At 36.2% G+C, this 21799-nt stretch overlaps 1 protein-coding gene across 12 annotated transcripts; it reads left to right on the top strand.

Moving 5' to 3' along the window:
• The first annotated feature begins 1980 nt into the window (after positions 1 to 1980).
• On the top strand, positions 1981 to 21420 carry LOC114318378 (leucine-rich repeat receptor protein kinase HPCA1). 12 transcript variants are annotated; one of them, XM_028265256.2, is made up of 20 exons: positions 1981 to 2178; positions 2438 to 2646; positions 3833 to 3953; positions 4085 to 4156; positions 5732 to 5806; positions 5903 to 5974; positions 6683 to 6844; positions 6944 to 7018; positions 7191 to 7262; positions 7366 to 7437; positions 7558 to 7626; positions 7798 to 7872; positions 13100 to 13171; positions 13351 to 13494; positions 14059 to 14540; positions 14635 to 14784; positions 14878 to 15014; positions 18068 to 18287; positions 19294 to 19529; positions 20596 to 21420. In XM_028265256.2, the coding sequence occupies exons 2-20, from the start codon at positions 2568 to 2570 to the stop codon at positions 21064 to 21066; spliced, it is 2856 nt and encodes a 951-aa protein (XP_028121057.2). In that variant the 5' UTR covers positions 1981 to 2178; positions 2438 to 2567; the 3' UTR covers positions 21067 to 21420. The 12 variants fall into 12 exon arrangements, with proteins under 12 accessions (XP_028121057.2, XP_028121055.2, XP_028121058.2 ...); XM_028265254.2 differs by having other exon boundaries at positions 14632 to 14784; XM_028265255.2 differs by having other exon boundaries at positions 1983 to 2178; positions 2417 to 2646; positions 14632 to 14784.
• Positions 21421 to 21799: the final 379 nt, after the last annotated feature.

Here is a 21799-nt window from a genome sequence, read left to right as displayed (position 1 = left end):
AACGACGTCGTTTTGGGGCCTACAGGAAAGGGCCACCGTGAAGGGCAACCGAGGATCCGAACCCATTACCACTCGAGTCCGGATTCTCGGCCGCCCTACCCGGCAGCCGTTTCCAGCAGCCCCCAAAACGACGTCGTTTGGGGGGCAAATTTCCAAAAAAAAAAAACGCAGAGGAAAGAGAGGGAGGAAGGAGAGGAAGATGGAGGAAGGAGGAAGGAGGAGGGAGGAGGAGGAGGAGGAAGGGAAGGGCCGGATTGGAGGGGGCCATAACCAGTGGGGGAGGAGGAGGAGGAGGAGGAGGAGGCGGAGGCGACGACGGTGCAGCTGCGGCGACGGCGGTGCAGCTGCTGCGACGAGCTGGATCGGGCGACGATCGGACGGATGCGACGGCCGGCGGAGAGGCGACGAGCTGCGATGGCGAGCTTGCAGCCTCCTCCCTCCTCCTTCCTCCCTCTTCTCCCTCTCCCCTCCCCTCTGGTTTCGAAGAGAGAGAAAGCAAGAACGAAGAAGAAGAAAAGAAAAAAAAACAAAACAAAACAAAAAACAAAAAACTCCCAAAACGATGTCATTTTGGAGGGCTGCCGGGTAGGGCTGCCGAATAGGGCGGCCGAGGATCCGGATTCTTACGACTCTGCTGTGGCTGACAACAACACTGGCAGCGAAAAGTGGATTACAAATTTTACAGAGCAGCAATGCTACAGACCCCCAGTGGGGGTGACCCCCAGTGACCCCCAGTGCCACGTGTCGGCGTGGGGTTGGCTGAAAACTCAAAAAAAAAAGAAAAAAAAAAAAACTATTTTTTTTGGACCAATGGGAGGTGACCCCAGTACCCCAGTGGGGGTCCAAAACTTTATTCTTTTACAGAGGTGTGTGTTATGATTCCCTGACCTTTTGGAATTGAATATTGATTGATTGTTCGATCTATAGCTAATAAAGTGACAGTTGTTGGATGGTGTGTTAGGAAAACTCTGGCCTTGTTTAGTTTGTTTTTTAAAAAAAAATTTGAAATTTTTTTTCTATAAATAAATTTTTAAGAATAATTAAATCAAACAATTTTTTTTAAAAAAAAATTCAAAATCAATCACTCTTTTTAAAATTACTTTCTCTATTACACATCCAATCAATCACTATTTTTAAAACACTCTCCTCAAAATAATTTTCAAAAATCATTTCTGAAAGAAGACAAACCAAATAAGTTTCGCACTTTTTATTTCAAAAACTATTCCATAAACATAAATCAAACAAGGCCTCTGTTTGTAAATAATTTTCCACTCTGTTCTTAGGGTCGTCGTTGATCATTGTTTTTGGAGAGAGAGAGAGAGAGATAGATGGGACAAATGAAGGTTACACCACCGTGTATGCCCCGTTACACAAAATTTCAACTCGCATCTTGCAATTATTGGCATTGGTTGATTTGTTTTTAAGAAACAAAAAAAAAAAAATAATAATAATAATAATAATAATTTTATTTGATTTAGTGATTTTAGAATTTTATTTTTCTAAAATCATTTTTTCTCTTCCACACATCAATCAACCACTTTTTTTCTCCTCTCCTTCTCAATCATTTTTTTTTTCTTACACATGTTTACTCAACTATAATAAAATATCAAATCATTCTAAACTCTCATCATCTAAAACTATTTTCAAAATATATAATTAAACAAACCCCAAAAAAAAAAAAAAAAATTCAAAATTTTCTTTTAAAAATTTATCTCTTAAAATCAAACCAAACACATCCGTATTTTGAAATTCACACTTGTGTGGATGAGAGTGCATTGGAATGGAGAAAAAGAGAAATTCACACAAAATTCTCACGTGGTGTTACATTTACAACCCCTAGTTAAAAAAAAAGGTCAACATATATTCTCCTAAAATTAAAATTAAAGTTTTAATAGAGTGAAAACTTCAAAAAAATAAAATAAAAAATCAAAACATATCATTAGATGGGCTGTATATATCCATTAAAATTATTAGAGCACCATATTAAAGTTTCAAATATTGTAGCATTGATTATCATGCTGCACAATTGGCTGACAGCTTCCTTGAAAATGACCCAAGTGGAAATTAGTTCCTCAGTGAAGGTGCTAGTGCTCTTGCCCCTAATGACTAATCTATTAGTCAAAAATCAAACTTGTCCATGGCCCGTTAATTTTACCTTGAGTCTTTCTCCTTCTTGAGGTATCTACAAGACTAGCAAGTTTTCTCTCAGAAACCCTTCATATTTACAATTAGTTCATATTGATTTCGGTGCTGCAATCAACCAGTAAACTAAACTGGATATTTTTATTTTTATTTTTATTTTTTCCTGTTTTATTTATTTTCTATGAAGGAAAAATTAGATTGCAATTGTTGTATTGTAATTACTTGAACAAATAATTTGTGTATCCATGTGCTTTCATATTGTTTCTAATTGCAGCTATGCATATGTTGACTACAGTCGTGAAGAACTTTCTTATCTTGAAGAGTTATAGTGAACAATAGGAACTGAAGGAATGAATTGGGTGGTTTCGAAGTGTTTTCATTGTAATTCAGTGAGCTCAAGAATCTCTGTGGTTCTTTCTTGAATAATGGGTTCAAGAATTTGGATCTGTCTGCTGGTTGTTTCTGTCCAAATTTTACTTGTAGCAGCGCAGACGAATAATGACTGTAAGTTCCATTCTTATGCCTAAATTATTAATAGTTATATTATTGTTGAATGATATATGCATATGAGAGGCTCCAATATGTGTTCTTTCTTGCTTTGATTAATACAATCAAGAATACATCTCTGCTCATCAGTTAATGCATCCTCCAAAAACACAAGTATATACTAGACCTGTTCATGGTTTTTTTTCTCACGCCTCATTTATTGTGAAGAAACAAAAATGAAATAAAAAAATTGTGTTTTATGTTGCTTCTTATATTGACAATTAAAATGATCTCCACTCCGCGGCTGGATATTGTCTTTTCTTGGTTTCCAAACGACACAAGATTTGAGATTCAAAGTTTGAATAAATATATATTTTTACTTTTATTTTTAGCCCCAAGTCTTTCAGTGATCAAAGGAGCCTTACTCAAATAGGGACTGGGTTTGAACATAGGCTCAAACATGATTTGAAGGGTCTAGATACGGTCTTCTCGATTCACCACTGCAAGCTTACTTACTTGGAACTTCCAGTCATCAGTCAAAGCTCCAATTCGAGACCTGTAGTTGCAAAATAGTTTATTTTATGATCAAGTTAGTTAAAAAGGAAGTTGGGAATGAGAGATTTTAAATTTATGTCCTTGACTGGGTTATAAGAGGCCATTTCTGTCTGGAGTTTTCTAATTTACCTGGGAATAATTTCCACAATGTAAGGATGTGAATCCTTTCCCACCTCTGGAATACATAGTTGCATTCCTACTATGTGTTAACTGCTTTCCGAAAGTAGAAATCTTAGGTCTTATTTAGCATCAAGTTTTCAGCCTGCATACTAGTTTTGGGGTCACTTGGAAGCAAGCTTTAGATGTCCCAGTTCTTTAACTGAAATATCATATGTTCTTGATTATTCAGAAGTGGTAATCCTTGAACTAGAAAATTCTTGGTCAAATGAAATCTGTTAAGAGGCTGAGCTCTAGAAAGTTGTTCCTCTTTTTCTTTTTTCTTTTTCTTTTTCTTTTTTTGGATTTCTAGCTGCTGTTGGGTTCTCACGTCTGTATTCCTGAATCCTCATGCAAAAATGGGTTGAACTCAATTCTAATCCTTCATGATTTATCTTGCTAGGTTCTTTCATCTATCAGGAATGGATTGGTGAGTTTATGTTAGTGATTTTGAGCTGTGATATAACTCAAATTTGTTTTATTTATGATGTAGATATTGCTCTATTTGCTCTCAAAGATGTCTGGCAAAACGCACCACCCAATTGGGTTGGGTCGGATCCATGTGGCAGTAGTTGGGATGGAATTCGGTGCACCAATTCACGTGTGACATCTATGTAACTCCCTAATTGTGTTTTTCCTTTTGCTGGAAAATAAAAAAATATTTGTGCTTTTCCTTTTAATGCTTATGGAGTGTTGATTATGTTGCATTTTTATAACTGAGGTTAACTATTACCTTCAATTCCAGAACGCTGGCAAGCGTGGGTTTGGTTGGTCAGCTGTCTGGGGAAATTGAATTGTTGTCTGAATTACAAGCTCTGTAGGTCTTCTATTTTCTTTGTCCCTCTTCTCCCATAAATAGATCTAATTAATGAAGCGTTATTCAGTTAACATTGTTCATTCTGGACTACCATACTTGTTTGGCTTTTTCAAAGACCACCATTCATTGCTGGGTTACATCACTTAATTATTTTTGGTTATGCGAGGCACTCATCATATTTATCATCAATTAGTGCTCCTTGTTGGTTCGTCTATATAATACATATTAAACAGTTGATTGCTAATTTTCATTTTCATTAATTACGAACAAATAATTAAACTTTTATAAGGGAGTCAAACAGATTATTTTCTATTAGAAAAACAGATTACTTAACATATAAAGGTTGCGAGGTAGAAGAAGAGATCTTTATATACTTTGTATAAATTTAGAACAAGTTTGTAATATGGTGTTTAGAGATATAATATGGTAGGTGTTAGAAAAAACACAAAAGAGGGAGTGGCAAGGGAGTATGTTGATACAATAAAGTATCTGTATGATGGGACTATGGCTACAATTAGATCACTTGCCGGAGAAAGAAGTGACTTTCCAATCAATGTTGGACTACACCAAAGGTTAACCTCGAGTCCTTCCCTCCTAGCCATGGATGAATTGCCTAGATACATTTAGGATGAATATATGGTAGCACTAAATCACAAATTTGGAGAGAAATATGAGTAAAAAAGGTTTAAAATAAGTAGGACTAAAACTAAAATATGGAGTGTAACTAATAATAATAGAAATAGTGGATAAATGAAGAACAAAAACCAATATATCAAAGAATGATCAATTTTATTATCTGGATTCAATTATTTATAAAGATGAGAAGGTTGGAGATGATGCGAGAGGTTGGCTCTTCTGGTGTATTATGAAATTGACGAATACCAACAAAATTGAAAAAGAAATTTTATGGAATAACTATAAGGCCAATGATGCTTTTTGAGACAAATGTTGTGCAAGTAAGAAATAACAACACAGTATAGCTAAGATGAGGACTTTAAGATGAATGTGTAGTAACATCAAGAAAGATAGAATTAAAAATGAATGCATTCTCAAAATGCTAGAAGTAGCACCAATTGAAGCTAATTTGAGAGAAAATAGACTGAGATGATTTGGTCATAGACAATAAACACATGTAGAAGTAATAGCAAGAGTGATATATGATCACTGTAGATGGAAAGGGAAGACCCAAACCATTATGGAATATTTTAGTAAAAAAAGATATGAAATTAATCCAAAACCAAAACACTCAACATTATTAATCCAAATCTAACTAATAAAATGCAAAACACAATCTTTATAGACCATTAACCCAAATTCCAAAATAAGAAACTAAAGCCTAATTAATGCTTAATAAAATAAAAATCAAAGAGTTCTAATTAGACTCTTAATTAAACTATAATTAAAATAAATATTAAGAAATAAAATTATAAAATTTCTAATGCTAGACTTAGTGCGTGCGACAAGTATTAATCTTGAGAAATAATAATTGTTTGAAGTTGTCACTGTTTTTCTTTTTCATTACTTCCTCATAAGAATTAGTAAAATTAATTTCTGACAATTAGCTTCTGCATATAGGGATCTATCTTACAACAAGGGTTTAACAGGATCTCTTCCTCCATCAATTGGAAAATTGAAGAAGCTAACAAACCTGTAAGAAAAATTTTAATTGTTTTTATATAGTGGGTGATTACTAAGATGGATATATATAACCTTGTAATAAACCAATTGTTTGTACTTGCATCTCAGAATCCTGGTTGGTTGCGGTTTCAGTGGTCCAATTCCTGACACAATAGGATCTCTGCAGGAGCTGCGCATTTTGTAAGGGTTTGGACTTTGTCATTTTTCTTCTGTTTGTGTAACTTAAGATATGGAAGTCTTGCCAGAAAAGTGACAGCATGGTTTTACCAATTTAGTTTCTTTCGGTAGGAATAGCATGGTCGTAGTTTTCCTCATTCCAACATTCCTTCATATGTATTGCAGAAAGTTAAATTTAAAATTTTGTAAATGAATTATACATTCTCAAATTAGAGGGAGTATTCAATTATTGTGTTAAAAACCCGTGGAAGGTCATAGTTAATGTCCTTTACATTTTCTGATTATTCTAATAAGTTCTGAGGGTGAAACAGTTTATCTCAATAATCAGAAAATGTAAAGGACATTAACTGCAACCTCCCACATATTTTTGACCCAATAATTGAATGCTCCTTCTTATTTGAGCACAAATAATTCATTTACAAAAATTTACCTTTCAAGAATAATTGCTTCCATACCCGACTTCTTGGGATGAACCTCCTTCATGCTTTCAAAAAAGGAGAAAAAATGAATATGGGATACATTTTGGTCCTTCAAATCTTGCATTGGAAGCTCCATTGTTTGCATTCATACCATCTAACCTTTCACATATTTCCATTCCAAAAATTTTCAGTTGAATTGTGCCTTTACTGAATGTTTGAGTATGGCTTACTATTTACCGAACAGTTCCATGTCTTGGCCTATATTTCGATACTTTTATTTTGTATTTTGCAGATCTCTAAATTCCAACAGCTTCATTGGAAACATACCACCTGCAATTGGTAATCTATCAAAACTTTATTGGCTGGATCTCGCTGACAATAAGCTTGAAGGAACTATCCCTGTCTCTAATGCGACCACACCTGGTCTGGATATGCTGGTTAATACGAAGCACTTGTATGTCCAATAAGTCTATGTGTGCGTGTGTAGTTAATCTAATTAGTCCTTTCTATGTTGTTTATTTTCATATACTAATGACCTTTCTATTATGTACAGTCATTTTGGAAAGAATAATCTCTCTGGCGAAATCCCATCTAAACTTTTCAGTTCAAAGATGATTTTGATACATGTGTAAGTTCTAAACTTTTCAGTTCAAAGATGACTCTGTGTTCACTTTGTTGAACTTGTTTCTTTTGTATGATGTGGAATGTTGGATTTAATTTCTGGGCAGTCCAATTCTCATACAAAATACTCTCAATCTGGAAAATAATTTCAAAACGTTCACATGAATTAATTTGAGCAGGCTTTTTGAAAGAAACAACCTCCGGGGAAGCATCCCTTCAACGCTAGGACTCGTGCAGACTTTGGAGGTGCTGTGAGTATCTCTATCACATACTCTATAAAATCATAACAAGATACTTGCAATCTGTGAATTTCCATGAAAGTTTTTGAATTGAGTATATCTTGTGTTGCAACAGACGCCTCGATAGGAACTTATTAATTGGGCCCGTACCATCAAACCTCAGCAACCTTGCAAACATCCGAGAGCTGTAAGCAGACAAAACAAATACTTTTCTAATTTAAGAATCTCTACTTGTTTCCAGGTAGTTAACTTATCCTACATTAGATTTTCAGCTTATTATTTCAGGCTTTTGATTTTCCACTTTCAGATTCTTATCCAACAATCGACTGACTGGCCCCTTGCCGAATCTTATGGGCATGACTTTTCTCAACTATGTGTAAGAAGCAACACCTTTTCAAATGGATGATCTAGTTAATTCCTTGTTTTCTCTTTTAAAACAAATACATGATTCTTGCTATCATCTTTTCTTCTCTCTCTTTTTTGTTTCATAATTATACAATACATGGTATTTTCTAATTTTATTCTTTGACCAAAATGTTATTCGCAGGGATATGAGCAATAATACTTTTGATGTGTCAAATTGTCCTCCGTGGTTTTCAACCTTAAAGTCCTTGACAACATTGTATCTCTCTCTCTCTCTCTCTCTCTCTCTCAATAGTCGATATTCATACATGCATGAAATCACGCACAAATACACAATTAACTCAACCAGAATTCTCTGAACTATTTAAGAAAATGCTATAGGAGTCCTTTTCCACCATTTAGCCTTGTCTAGGTCCTTATGTTTTGTTGCATCATAGTGATCATGCCTCTTTATGCACACTTATGTCTGTTTGGATCATGGATTTGGATAAGAATTTGGAAAGGGAAAGGAAAAGGTGAGGGGAATGTAAATGAAACAAACTTTTTTTTTTTTTTCCCACTTATGTAGTCTTTTCCTTTTCCTTTCCGAATCCATGATCCTAACACAGTCTTAATCATGAACTTTGGCTTTCTTTGTCTTTGGAATATCTTTAACTTGAAAATTTTCACTGCTTGGTGGTGTTTTCTTGTGGGCTTTGCTACAAATAACTGAGCCATTGCAGCCAATTTTCTTATATTGTTCTCATTTCCCAGTTTTGGGTGAAGCAAATTGTTTCTAGGCCTATCTTTTCTCCTCTACCAGTCATTCATCCAAACCTATGCATTTCAGCTAAGAAAATTACAAAAATTTGCTTCAGATAGCCTATCATTGTATACCATAATGCATGATGTTAAAATTTACCATCACTTACCACCAATTTACCATCACCTACCACCACCTACTCCTCACCTACTACACTCACCCTCTCCTATATAATGAGCCACTCACCATTTGTAATATAAACAACATCAATACATCAATCAATAATACATCAATTTTAACATGGTATCAGAGCTATAAGATTTAGGCCTATACTCCTTTCTTTCCGGCAGGCAGCTGGCCGGCAACCTTGCCTTCGCTGCCTGCTGGAGTTTTTCAACACATACCAGAAACTCTTCTTCCTTTTTTTGATTCGGCTCCTGCGGATTTCAACAGATCTGCGACTCATCTTCTTCGCAGCAACCAATCCATCATCTCCACCACCACCGCATCTTCTACGACTTCTAGCGCCGCCGCTTCGCCCTCGCAGTCCTCGGCACGAACGGTTGCTTCGTCGAAGGCGTACTCTACCTCCTCGTCGGCAACGATCTCCTCTCTATTACCGACGGTCCCTCAATCATTTTGTCTTTCACTCTCTTTCCCGACCTATCAACTCCTCCAGTAGATTTGTTTCAGCCATCTTCTATTGCTTCAGTTCCAACTTTGCATGCTCATCAACCATCCCAAACAAATCCCTCATCTTTAGATCTATTCGCTGATATGCCTCATCAGCAGCCAGCAGCAACCTTGGATAAAAAATCACCAGATGAGGTTGTCCCGAAGAATGAAGGATGGGCCACGTTTGATTTGCCTCAACACATGGCATCTACTCAGGGCATTGGAAATTCTACAACTGCAGTAGTACCTCCTACCGATGGAGGTTCTTTGGGAATGTTTGACCCACATTTACTGCCATTTACAAGCCTGCAGTGGCCAGCATTTGAAGATAGTAATGCTCATGTGCCTTCATCAATGCCCACTCTATGGCATGATGAAGGCAGATCTTCTCGATGCGGCAGATCTTCTTTTTTTATGAGGAACACATTTTTAATATTTTTACATCAACCTCTCTTATCTTTCCACTTTCTTTTCTTTTTTTATATTTATTCTACTCCATTTTTTTTGAAAAACAACCATCCACCGTCCAAACTTTCTTTTTTATTATCACTTTCTTATAATAATCCAGAGCACTTTTTTTTTTATTTTAATATGTTTATTATAATATTTTTTTATTCTCTTTATCTCAGAACCCATGTGCATCCCTTTTATTCCCACTTCCGTTTATTCTTATTATTATTATGAACCCCCTCAGAACCCATGTGCATCCCTTTTATGACACTTTCTTTATTTTATTATTTTATTTTATTTTATCTTAAAACAAAAAAATAAAAAATAAAAAAAAAATAAAAAAATAAAAAACAAAGCCACCCACGTGGGCTTCTCCTCACTCTTTCTTCCGTTTAATTTCTAAATCTATTATTTTTATTTATTTTCTCTAAATTCCTTTTTTAATCTCTTTCAAATACCCATTTTTTATTATATACTCAACATTCCCATCATTCTTTTCCCCACTCCAATCTATTATACTAGCCTTCCTTGATTCCCCTACCTTCCACCACTTCCTTTTATTTATTATCATTATTCTTATTTTCACCACCACCCAAAAAAAAAAAAAAAAAAAACCATCTCGGTTTTCATTCCCCCAACTTGTCCTTTTTTTATTCATGTCGGGGCTCACCCCGATCACCATGTTCCCCCATACAAAAAAAAAAAAAAAATAATAAAATAAAATAAAAAAAATAAAAAAATACAAACAACCACCCACATCCACAGGTGGGATTTTTCTTCTCTACTCTGCCGCCAGTCTCTTCTTCTTGCCTCCGTCCTGAGCGGCCCTTGACGGTGTTGCCTCCGTGCTTCCTAGACCACCAAGCAAGTTGCCTCCTCCCTGCTCCTCCACTACAGCATATGGTGGACCTCCAAATCGGAACATCACGGTGGCCTTCCGCTTCAGCTCCTTGTTTTCTGTCTTTAGCACACTTATCTCTGCTCGCGCATCCTTATACATGCGTTGGAGCAGAGCCAGCTGGGAGTTTAACTGTTGCACCTCATTTGTCCTGCTCTGCAGCCGGTGCGACAGGTTTGTGACCGCAGTCATGGTTTCCACACATGACTTCAGAGTATACTGATTGGCCTCAATATCAGTTTGCACCGCCATTTTTTGCTCCACCGACCGCATCGGAAAGTTCAACGGAGCAAAACCAGAGGTGTTTGGTTGAGGTTCACTGGCCACCGCACCAGTTATTTCTCTTGTGGACTCGTTCAATTCTGGAAAGAGCGTGAGCAGACCACGGGAAGAGGAGGCCATGTTCTGGGTAGCTGGACGGGAAGAAGAGGCCATGTTGCTGAGTGTTTCAGAGACGGGTTGGTTACAGAGTATTACAGAGTTTCTCTCTCAGCCAAGGAAGAGTGTTTTCAGAGGATTTTCAGAAGTTTTTTGTCTGCCTCAGCCTCAGCATCAACCTTGGTTAAATAGCCGAGGCAGCCACGCGTATCGCGCGCCACTTGACGCCAGACGACAAACGGGCGCGCCAGCCAAGGCACTCACGTGCCTCGCCATCATGTCCGGCACACCTTTTTATGACTTGGGCTCGCCTTTTGATGGCACGCCTTTTTATGGATTGGGCACACCTTTTGATGGCATGTTTTTTGATAGATTGGGCACACCTTTTGAGGGTGCGACTTTTTAGGGGTCCGACAAGACTCTGTAAACTGTCCCGACATTGATTCCGGTTAACTCCCTTATGGGTCCGACAAGACTCTGTAAACTGTCCCGACATTAATTCCAGTTAGCTCCTTTATGGGTCCGACAAGACTCTGTAAACTGTCCCGACATTAATTTCGGTTAGTTCCTTTACGGGTCCGACAAGACTCTGTAAACTGTCCCGATATTGATTCCGGTTAGTTTCTGCAAGGGTCCAGCAAGACTCTGTAAACTGTCACAACAACTGTCACCACATTGTCTGCTACAACGGTCCGACATGACCCCATAAACTGTCTTCTACATCGGTCTGACACCGCCATCCAGTGTCCTCTACACCGTTATGACACCACCATACAGTGTCCTCTACAACGTTATGACACCCCCATACAGTGTCCTCTACAACGTTATGACACCACCATACAGTGTCTTCACCATCGGTCTGACACGACCATACAGTGTCTCCTATCCTCTTTTATTTTTATGTATTTTCTTGTTTTGTTACTCTCTCCAAACTCAAGTTGGTTAGTTTCTATCCTCCTTGAGTTTGCGGGGGGCTGTTAAAATTTACCATCACTTACCACCAATTTACCATCACCTACCACCACCTACTCCTCACCTACTACACTCACCCTCTCCTATATAATGAGCCACTCACCATTTGTAATATAAACAACATCAATACATCAATCAATAATACATCAATTTTAACACATGACTTGCCTCATGATTTTATAGAACTTCTATTTCTTATTCCAAGTTGCAACATCTTCTTAATTCGTTGACTCACTCATATTTCAACTTTTGGTGTTGTCTTTCCGTCCACCATTACTTCATTAGTGTACTCCTGCCTTGATCATACTATGGTTAATCCCATTTTATTCCGGGTTAGTCCTTTCTAATTTTTTAAATTTTTTAATTTTTAATTTTTAATTTTTTTTCTGAAACTGGAATTTTGATCCACATGAAGATAAACTAGGTATAATTAGCAAACAACCCGCATCATTGGGCATTGTCTTGAATGTTATTAATGTTTAGATGGATTTAATGGGAAGGTTTTGCATTGTTTTCAACCTAAAGCAACCTTGTTTTTCCTCTATGGTTTATGATTTCCTAAGCATAGGAATTGGATTTTTGGATCAAACTATTGATTGCTATTAAACATGGTTGTAGGGCATCTGGCAGAATTTCAAATTACTAGACAGAAAATTACCATGGAGACCTAGAATCTATATGGCTTCATCCTGACATGACCAAGGATGACTTCATATTGAAATAATGTCACTAAATTTAAGGAACCTTTTGATGATTTTCTTTTGGGGGATCAAGTTTCTAGAATTCTATTATTTGCTTTGATGATGTCCGCTGCCTAATCAATTTAGGGGGGGAAATGACGTAGGAATCAATCTTTCATAGGGCTTGTTTGGTGTAACTTCTAGCAAGTTGAAAACTGATAATTAGAAAGCGAAAGCTAACAGCATTCTCCCTCTGTTTCTCATTAATAAGTTTTTTCAGCTTATTAAGTTATTGCTGCCTCATAAGCAGTAAGCAAAAGAAGCACCAAACACTCTGACTACACATATTCTCAAAACAAAAAGTTATATGGAGCTGCAGCAAACAGACTAATCTGGTTGAAAGAACCCTGAAAGATGCTTATCATAATCATTAAACCAAAGATATTATTGTTTCCATCACCACTGATCAGGAGGATGTAGGGATTGACTTAATTTCAGCTAACCTTCTATTTTGGCTTGGAACTAGCTATGTCACGATAAAGGCTTAAACCCCTAATGTGACAAAAGCAGAGCTCCCTGTATGTGTGTGCGCTCATTCTTTGTTGACAAATAGTGTCTGGTTCTATGCACTTGCAAACAGCTTGTCAGAGTATCTGCTATAAATATGTTTCGGCTAACTTTGTACTGGCAGAATGATGGAATCCACACAACTTCAAGGTTCAATTCCGATCACCCTCTTCAGCCTTCCTCAATTACAAACTGTGTAAGTACCAGTTTAATCTCATATTATAATGGACTACAAGAATGCATTCCATATGATAGTCTAGAATCCATAGTAATTTAAAGGACTTATCTCCCTATGTTTTAGCACAATTGATTCTAGTTTTATATCTTACGTCATCACCATTATAATCATAAGCAAACTGCTTTGGCATGTCTCAGTGTATTAAGGACAAATCAGCTTAATGGCACTCTGGATGTTGGCTCCAGCTATAGCGAACAACTGCAACTTATAGATTTGCAGAACAATTTAGTAGTTTCTATTGGTGACTTTGCAAAGATAGCAAACGGCAAGATTAAGATAATGTAAGCAGTAAACTATATCATTTGACTTTTTGGCCATTCTGTCATCAAGATGGTGTTAAAGAACTAATGCTCCGTTTGTTTCGGCAAAAAGAATTTTCTACAGAAAACTTTTTCCAAAAAATATTTTTTAAAGAAAACTTTTTCCTATAGGTGCGTCTTCGAAATTAATGTACTAATGATTGTATTAGTAGTGGTGGAGCTGGAGGCAGAGATGGTAGCGGTGGTGGTGTAGTGGTGGTGGTGGCTTGGAGCTGGCAGTAGCGGTGGCGGTGGCGGTGGTGGTGGGGCGACGGTGACGGTGATGGTGATGGTGAGGTGGTAGGGTAGTGGCAATGATGGTGGTAGTGGTGATGTGGTGGTGGTAGTGCGGTGGTCCAGAAAACTTTTTCCACCTCTTAAAAGTTGAAAACATTTTCCACCCAAATAAGTTTGTTTTCTGTTGTACCAAACGCCAAAAAATGTTGTCCGCCCAAACAAATGGAGCATAATATTTAGATTCATTTTCAGAAGTTATATTGACTGGACATATCATCTATTTACTTGTCTTTGCTTTACTTTCGGCAGACTTGCAAGAAATCCAGTTTGCGAGGAAACAGGAGTGACAGAAGCATACTGTACCATTCAACAGCCCAACTCCTCATATACAACACTGCCAGATAATTGCACTCCTGTTATGTGCAGTTCAAATCAAATTTCTAGCCCCCACTGTAGATGTGCGTATCCATACCATGGTACCCTGTTCTTCAGAGCTCCTTCCTTTTCAGACCTGGGAAACTCCGGTATCTACACGTCTCTTGCAGAGTCAATGATGACGTTTTTCCGGTCCCATCAACTCTCTGTGGATTCAGTTTATCTGAGTAATCCGACTAAAAATGCAGATGATTACCTTGTGCTAAGCGTAGAATTTTTTCCATATGGTGAAGACCGTTTCAATCGCACAGGAATTTCTGGGATTGGGTTTGTGTTCAGCAACCAAACTTTCAAGCCTAACAATGTCACTTTTGGACCCTATTTTTTCATTGGTGACTTATATGAGTATTTTGCAGGTATTAACACCAATGTGTGATAAATATGTTACAGATTCTGTTGTGTCTTATCCTAATCTCTCTCTCTCTCTCTCTCTCATATCATATCCAGAAGGAACTAAACGCAAATCATTGAGTATTGGCATAATTATCGGAGCGGCAATTGGTGGTTCGGTCCTTGTGCTATTGTCTCTCCTTGCAGGAATTTATGCTTTCCGTCAAAAGAGAAGAGCTGAAATAGCTGATAAACAGAACAATCCTTTTGGTAAAATTTGGAAATAATCTTAACAAAGTATTTTTTCATAATCATATCTTTTACGTGGGTTTGAGTTATTGCCTTAATGTCATATCAATGCAGCTTCTTGGGAACAAAATAAAAGGAGCGGTGATGTTCCTCACTTAAAAGGTGCTAGAAGTTTCTCATTTGAAGAGCTTAAGAAATACACAAACAATTTTTCAGAAGGCAACGTTATTGGAGCTGGTGGATATGGGAAGGTTAATTTTTTATATTCTTGTTGCTGGAGAGAATAGCTTGTGAATCTTTTCTTGTCTTCATAAAAAAAAAAAATTTGGGTCTATATTTAATGAAAAGTAGGCATGTGATCTTTGAAATTGTATGAACCATCCAGGCGTCTCATTGATAAATCAAATAATTACAACACTACCATACTTGCATAGTTATCTGAAAATTCTGAAAAGTAAATATATAATATTTGGGTCAATTATACCATCGGGCAATATCAATTTATTCCTTATAGTTTCAATTGTGACAGATTTTCGCTGTGTTTGATTGAAGGATTTGGGGAGGGATTTACAAAGGGAAAGGGAAAAGGTGTGTGAAACTAAGTGAAATATAGGTATGCTTTATTCACATTTTACCTACCTTTTCCATTTTCCTTTCCAAATCCCTCCTCAAATCCCCCAATTAAACACAGCATTAGTCCCTACACTTTCATAACCAAATCAAATTAGTCCCAAAGCTTAAAATAGAAATAACATATCATCCCAAAAGTTTGACTAATTACTATAAGTCCATCTATTTAATAGTTAAAATCAAGGTTTTGAAAAGCGGTTGCGGTCGCCGTAACGGTAGCGGTGACGCGGTTGCGGTTGCGAGGTGTAAAGGCCGTAGTGTAACGGTTGCGGTAACCGGAACCGTGAATTTTTTTATTTTTCTCACAATTTGAAAAAAATTTACCGATACGCATATTTTTTTTCCATAATCATATTTATTGGGTTAAAAATAAATATTGATCAATTTTTGTAAATTTTTAAGTATGATCCAATATATTTCATATTTTTAAATCATTATAAACTGAGTTTTTTACATTTTATTTTAATAATTAATAACTTTATATTATATAAAAAATCAATTACTAACTATTATATATAAGATAAACAATGACAAAAGTAAGAGAATAAATAAGAGCCTAAATATATATATACATATTTTAACCAAACTAAATAGATAATGACCACACTTATTATTATTATTATTATTATTATTATTATTATTATTATTATTATTATTATTTTCAAACAATATATAGATAGACACACACAAACAAAATAGTTTAGTGATAGCAGTTGAATAGAATAGCATAGGTCTTACAGTTTCAACCAAGGTTTTAAAAAGCGGCCGCAACCGTTACGTAACGCCGTTACGTAACGGTTTTGGCATTTACCGCCACCCGTTATGGCCGCTTTTGCAGTGTGATTGAGAATCACAGGTGTGTCGGCCGTAGCGGCTGCCATAGCGGTCGTAACGGTGTCGTAATGGCCTGTTACGCACCGTTACGTAACGGTTTCAAACTGTTTCTTTCAAAAAAACACACAAAAAAAGCTGAAAATAGGGGAAGAGGGATAGAGAGAAGAGAGAAGATAAAGAGAGAAAATAGAGGGGCAAGAGATAGAGAGAGAGAAGAGGGAAGATGAAGAACATGTTATTGATTTGTTGAAACTGTAAGACCTATGCTATTCTATTCAACTGCTATCACTAAACTATTTTGTTTGTGTGTGTCTATCTATATATTGTTTGAAAATAATAATAATAATAATAATAATAATAATAATAATAATAATAATAATAAGTGTGGTCATTATCTATTTAGTTTGGTTAAAATATGTATATATATATTTAGGCTCTTATTTATTCTCTTACTTTTGTCATTGTTTATCTTATATATAATAGTTAGTAATTGATTTTTTATATAATATAAAGTTATTAATTATTAAAATAAAATGTAAAAAACTCAGTTTATAATGATTTAAAAATATGAAATATATTGGATCATACTTAAAAATTTACAAAAATTGATCAATATTTATTTTTAACCCAATAAATATGATTATGGAAAAAAAATATGCGTATCGGTAAATTTTTTTCAAATTGTGAGAAAAATAAAAAAATTCACGGTTCCGGTTACCGCAACCGTTACACTACGGCCTTTACACCTCGCAACCGCAACCGCGTCACCGCTACCGTTACGGCGACCGCAACCGCTTTTCAAAACCTTGGTTTCAACAAATCAATAACATGTTCTTCATCTTCCCTCTTCTCTCTCTCTATCTCTTGCCCCTCTATTTTCTCTCTTTATCTTCTCTCTTCTCTCTATCCCTCTTCCCCTATTTTCAGCTTTTTTTGTGTGTTTTTTTGAAAGAAACAGTTTGAAACCGTTACGTAACGGTGCGTAACAGGCCATTACGACACCGTTACGACCGCTATGGCAGCCGCTACGGCCGACACACCTGTGATTCTCAATCACACTGCAAAAGCGGCCATAACGGGTGGCGGTAAATGCCAAAACCGTTACGTAACGGCGTTACGTAACGGTTGCGGCCGCTTTTTAAAACCTTGGTTAAAATATATTTTGTCCCTTCTAATTGCAGAACTTGGAGCCGAAATAAATACTAGTTTGGCATATATATCTGAATTAGAAAATCAGTTAATTAGATTAAATTCTATATTAGCTATTCCATTTGGGCAGTCTATAATCAATTATAATTAAATAATTGTTGCTCTTAAGGCACAAATAGCTTTAGAAAAGGCATGTTTGGATACATATCTCAAACTAGTATTTAAAGAATTGTTACTCTTAAGTAATTTTCTAATTTAGATATATATCTCAAACTAGTATTTATTTCGGCTCTAAGTTCTGCAATTAAAAGTATCAGAAGGGGTAAAATATACTTTAACTATTAAATAGATGAGCCTTAGAGCAATGAATCAAACTTTTGGGATGATATATTATTTTTATTTTAAGCTTGGCGACTAATTTGATTTGGTTATGAAAGTGTAGGGACTAAATCCGTCACAATTGAAACCATGAGGACTAAAGTGACACTACTCCTAAACTATAGGGATCAATGGCATAATTTGCCCAATTTATTATTTCTGGTTTATGTGCTGTTAATTTTCATTTTTAGAGCGTCTTTCCATTTTTTTAGTTTTTTCGGTAGCATATTTGTTATCCACCTTAAATGTTTTTGAAAAGTATTTCTCAGTGCAGTATGACTTCCATATTCTCACCTTTTCATTTTATTTATAGGTATATAGAGGAGCTCTTCCCACCGGGCAACTAGTTGCTGTCAAAAGGGCTCAACAAGGATCTATGCAGGGTGGTCATGAGTTCAAAACTGAAATTGAGCTTCTATCAAGGGTACATCATAAGAATGTTGTCAGCTTGTTGGGTTTCTGTTTCGAGAAAGTCGAACATATGTTGGTGTATGAGTATATTCCAAATGGTACACTGAAGGAGAGCCTTTCAGGTAGTTACACTCATTTCCTAATCTTCTCCACCAAAGATGGACACTAAGGCTGGATTTGGATCATAGATTTGGATAGGAATTTAAAAAGGCAGAGGAAAGGAAAAGGTGAGGGAAATGGAGAAATTTTTTTTATATTTCATTCACATTTCCTTCGGCTTTTCCTTTCCCTCACGTGTCCCTACCCAAATCCTAAATCCAAACATAGCCTAATCTTGTGCTTCATATGCTTTCTTTATGATTAATGCATGTAATGGCATTCTTTGTTTCACAAGTTTGTCATTACTTGTCTGCAACTTGCTAGTGAATACCCGTGTGAGTTGATTTTAGCTGAGGAAGAAATATAAAAAAGAATAAGAAAAAAGTAAAGAGTAGAATACAAGATTCTTTACATTCAAAAAATGGAAATCGAAATGCTCCTGTGGCCTCATCATTCTGAGGGCCTGTTTGGTGCTGCTTCTTGCAAACTAAAAACTGATAATTAGAAGCAGAAGCTAGAAACACCAATTTCCCTTATTCTCAATAATCTTCTTTTTTTTTTCCCCAGTTTATTTAAGCTATTTTTGCCTCATAAGCTATAAGTAGAAGTTACACGAAATACTCTAGCACAAAATTTCAAAACAAAAAGTTATAATCAGCCCCATAAGATGCACCAAACAGGCCCTTGTACCTCATTCAAACTTGAATGTTTTACATAACTTTTATTCTCTAGCGAAAGAAGAGGGGAATGGAGGAATAGTCTATTCTTACAGAAAAGCTATACATAAAAACATCTAGGATTGTGTGGCAATGACATTTTGGAAATGAAGGGTCATCTTGATGGGATTTTTGTCTTAAAATGAATGGCTCTAGTTCAACTGCATCATTTTGTTCAAAATTTCTATTTTTATAGCAGAACTCAGGAATAAATAATAATACAATTCATAAACTGCACTACCAGACCCATTATCTTGGGGAACAGAGGCATCCAATGGAAAAATAATAACTAAAATAAATTTTACTTGTGCAGGCAAGACAGGAATCAGGTTGGATTGGATGAGGAGGCTTCGAATAGCCCTTGGAGTAGCAAGAGGTTTGCAATATCTGCATGAACTTGCCAACCCTCCGATTATACACAGGGACATCAAATCTAACAATATCTTATTGGATGAACGCTTGAATGCAAAAGTTTCTGATTTTGGTCTCTCCAAGCTTATGGGTGATGTAGAAAAGGGTCATGTTACCACTCAAGTCAAGGGAACAATGGTCAGTATATTCTATTCGTAACCCTGCATTTGAAAGGATACTAATTTACAAAATATTTGAGTATGATAAGATTTTTACAGAGCTCATCTGAATTCTAGCAATCATCCATCTATTTTAGCAGTTCTCCATTATGAGAAATTCTTGTGAAACAGTTCTCAAGTAGTCATAGAGGTCCATGTGGTGAACACTGAACCAAATACAATAATAAATGAAACCCCTTATTGTGTTTTATTTAGAAGATAACTAAACAGATACTGTAATTTCTTCCTATCTACAGCTATTAATAACCTTCTTCTTCTTCTTTTTTATTTTTTATGGTGGTGACTCGTTTAATGGCTCCTTACCCCCAATTCCCCCACCTCAATAAATAATAAAATAAAATAATGTAAGTCAGAACTTGCAAGTAGCCACTTTGTGCATATCATGTCGAATGGTAGGTCTATACCTAATGTAACCTTCCCAAGGCCCCTTCAGTGGGGACTAAACGAGGCATAGTTTATGTTGTGCAAAACCGTAGTTTCAATCAAACAATAAAGCAATAAATAAAGGAACAAGCACACACACAAAATAAGAACACAACATATACATGATTTGGCAGGTACCTATGTCCACAATGGAGACACAGAGAGAACAAATCCACTATAGTCATAAGGATTATGAGAAGACTATTAACCTCTCAACACAGCTCTCTATTTTGAGCACTCTATAAAACCCTACCTGAAAATTATAATATATACCAGCTAACAGTCTCGGTCCTCCCCCTCCACAAAAGGCCCCTTACCATACTCATTAATGTAAAATAAATAGAGGACATCTCACAACAGTTTAAAATAATTAATTAGTAGTCTGTTTTATGTCCAGAAGTCTTCTCTCTTCTGTTTGTTTCTTTATTTTGTGCATGTCTTATACATTGTGAAAAAGGAAGGGCATCATTTTATATTTGCTTAAAGAAAATCAGGGCTTCAACAAATTTATGGGACCACAAGGCTACAATTTTGAGTTATTTGGAGATGCATGATATCAATTACGATTTTTGGACTAAGAGCCAAAAAAATTTTTGGTGTAGGGTTATATGGATCCTGAATATTACATGACACAACAGTTGACTGAAAAGAGTGACGTATATAGCTTTGGAGTGCTAATGCTAGAGCTGGTAACTGCAAGACAGCCAATTGAGAAAGGCAAATACATTGTAAGAGAGGTGAAGCTGAAAATGGACAAGACACAAGTCAGATATAATCTTCACGATCTTCTTGACCCAACCATTTTGGACCTCACATTAGGAGGATTAGATAAGTTCGTGGATCTAGCAATGAAGTGTGTTGAAGATGCAGGAGCCGAGAGGCCTACAATGGGTGAGGTGGTAAATGAGATTGAGAACATTATGCGAATTGCTGGTCTAAACCCAAATGCTGACTCAGCATCCACGTCAGCAAGCCATGAAGTGGATAGCAGAGGGTACAACCATCCTTATAGTGATGACAGCCTCTTTGTTTATAGCGGGGCGTTTCCTCCTTCGAAGTTGGAGCCGCAGTGAGTAGGCGTGAACTTCCATTTTCTTTTCCTTTTCTTTTCCCTCGACAAATCATAGATGTACTGTGGTTGAGCAAGAACTTGCTATGCTGATGCTATCAGATTCCCATGTTGTAGGTTTCTTGAGCATGTGTTAGTTCATAAGATGAAAACAATCCTTTCGTGTTTTGCTTATTGATTTGGTTTCTGACAAGATGAATCTCCTGAATTTGGGTATCGTTTGTAGTCTCTCTGTATATTTTTGTTTAACAATTCACTATAGTGAACTAGCATTTGCATTGTTGCCTAATCATATTTGGGCATAACTTGTAACCACAAAATTGTTTGCAAGTCTCACTGTGATGCAAGTTTTTCTTCCCTTATTCCCTCTTAATTATTGTAAGTAGTTGCAGTGCTTAATCCATACATTGTTTGCTTTATGTTTACTTAGAGACATATTTGAAAAGTACTAGAGGTGAAATTTTTTGACACAACACGACTCATGTACGAAATTAACGAGTTAGGATTAGTAAGTTTTAGATACGATAACATATAAATAAAAATGTCAAATAGTGGCTAATCTACATAATAAAAAGTTGACACAAATAACCTATTTAATAGATGAATAGATGTATATTTTAATATTATTTTCACTAAGGGGTGGTATGACTTATTTATATTCCTTATATAACTTTATCTAGTTGAAAAAATATATATATATATATATATATGTAAAATTTGTTTTGGAGTCAGTAGTC

The sequence above is a fragment of the Camellia sinensis genome, chromosome 8 (assembly GCF_055761805.1).
Source record: "Camellia sinensis isolate YWXY chromosome 8, ASM5576180v1, whole genome shotgun sequence".
Taxonomy (NCBI): Eukaryota; Viridiplantae; Streptophyta; class Magnoliopsida; order Ericales; family Theaceae; genus Camellia; species Camellia sinensis.
Note: the sequence above shows the minus strand (reverse complement) of the source record. Positions and strands in the feature narration are given on the sequence as shown.

Excerpts from the sequence above, each read along its gene's own strand:
- LOC114318378 (XM_028265254.2), top strand. The coding sequence starts at position 2,568 with ATGGGTTCAAGAATTTGGATCTGTCTGCTGGTTGTTTCTGTCCAAATT. Across the intron at positions 2,647-3,832 it reads AGCGCAGACGAATAATGACT|ATATTGCTCTATTTGCTCTC; the intron begins GTAAGTTCCATT and ends TTTATGATGTAG. Across the intron at positions 6,845-6,943 it reads CTGGTTAATACGAAGCACTT|TCATTTTGGAAAGAATAATC; the intron begins GTATGTCCAATA and ends TATTATGTACAG.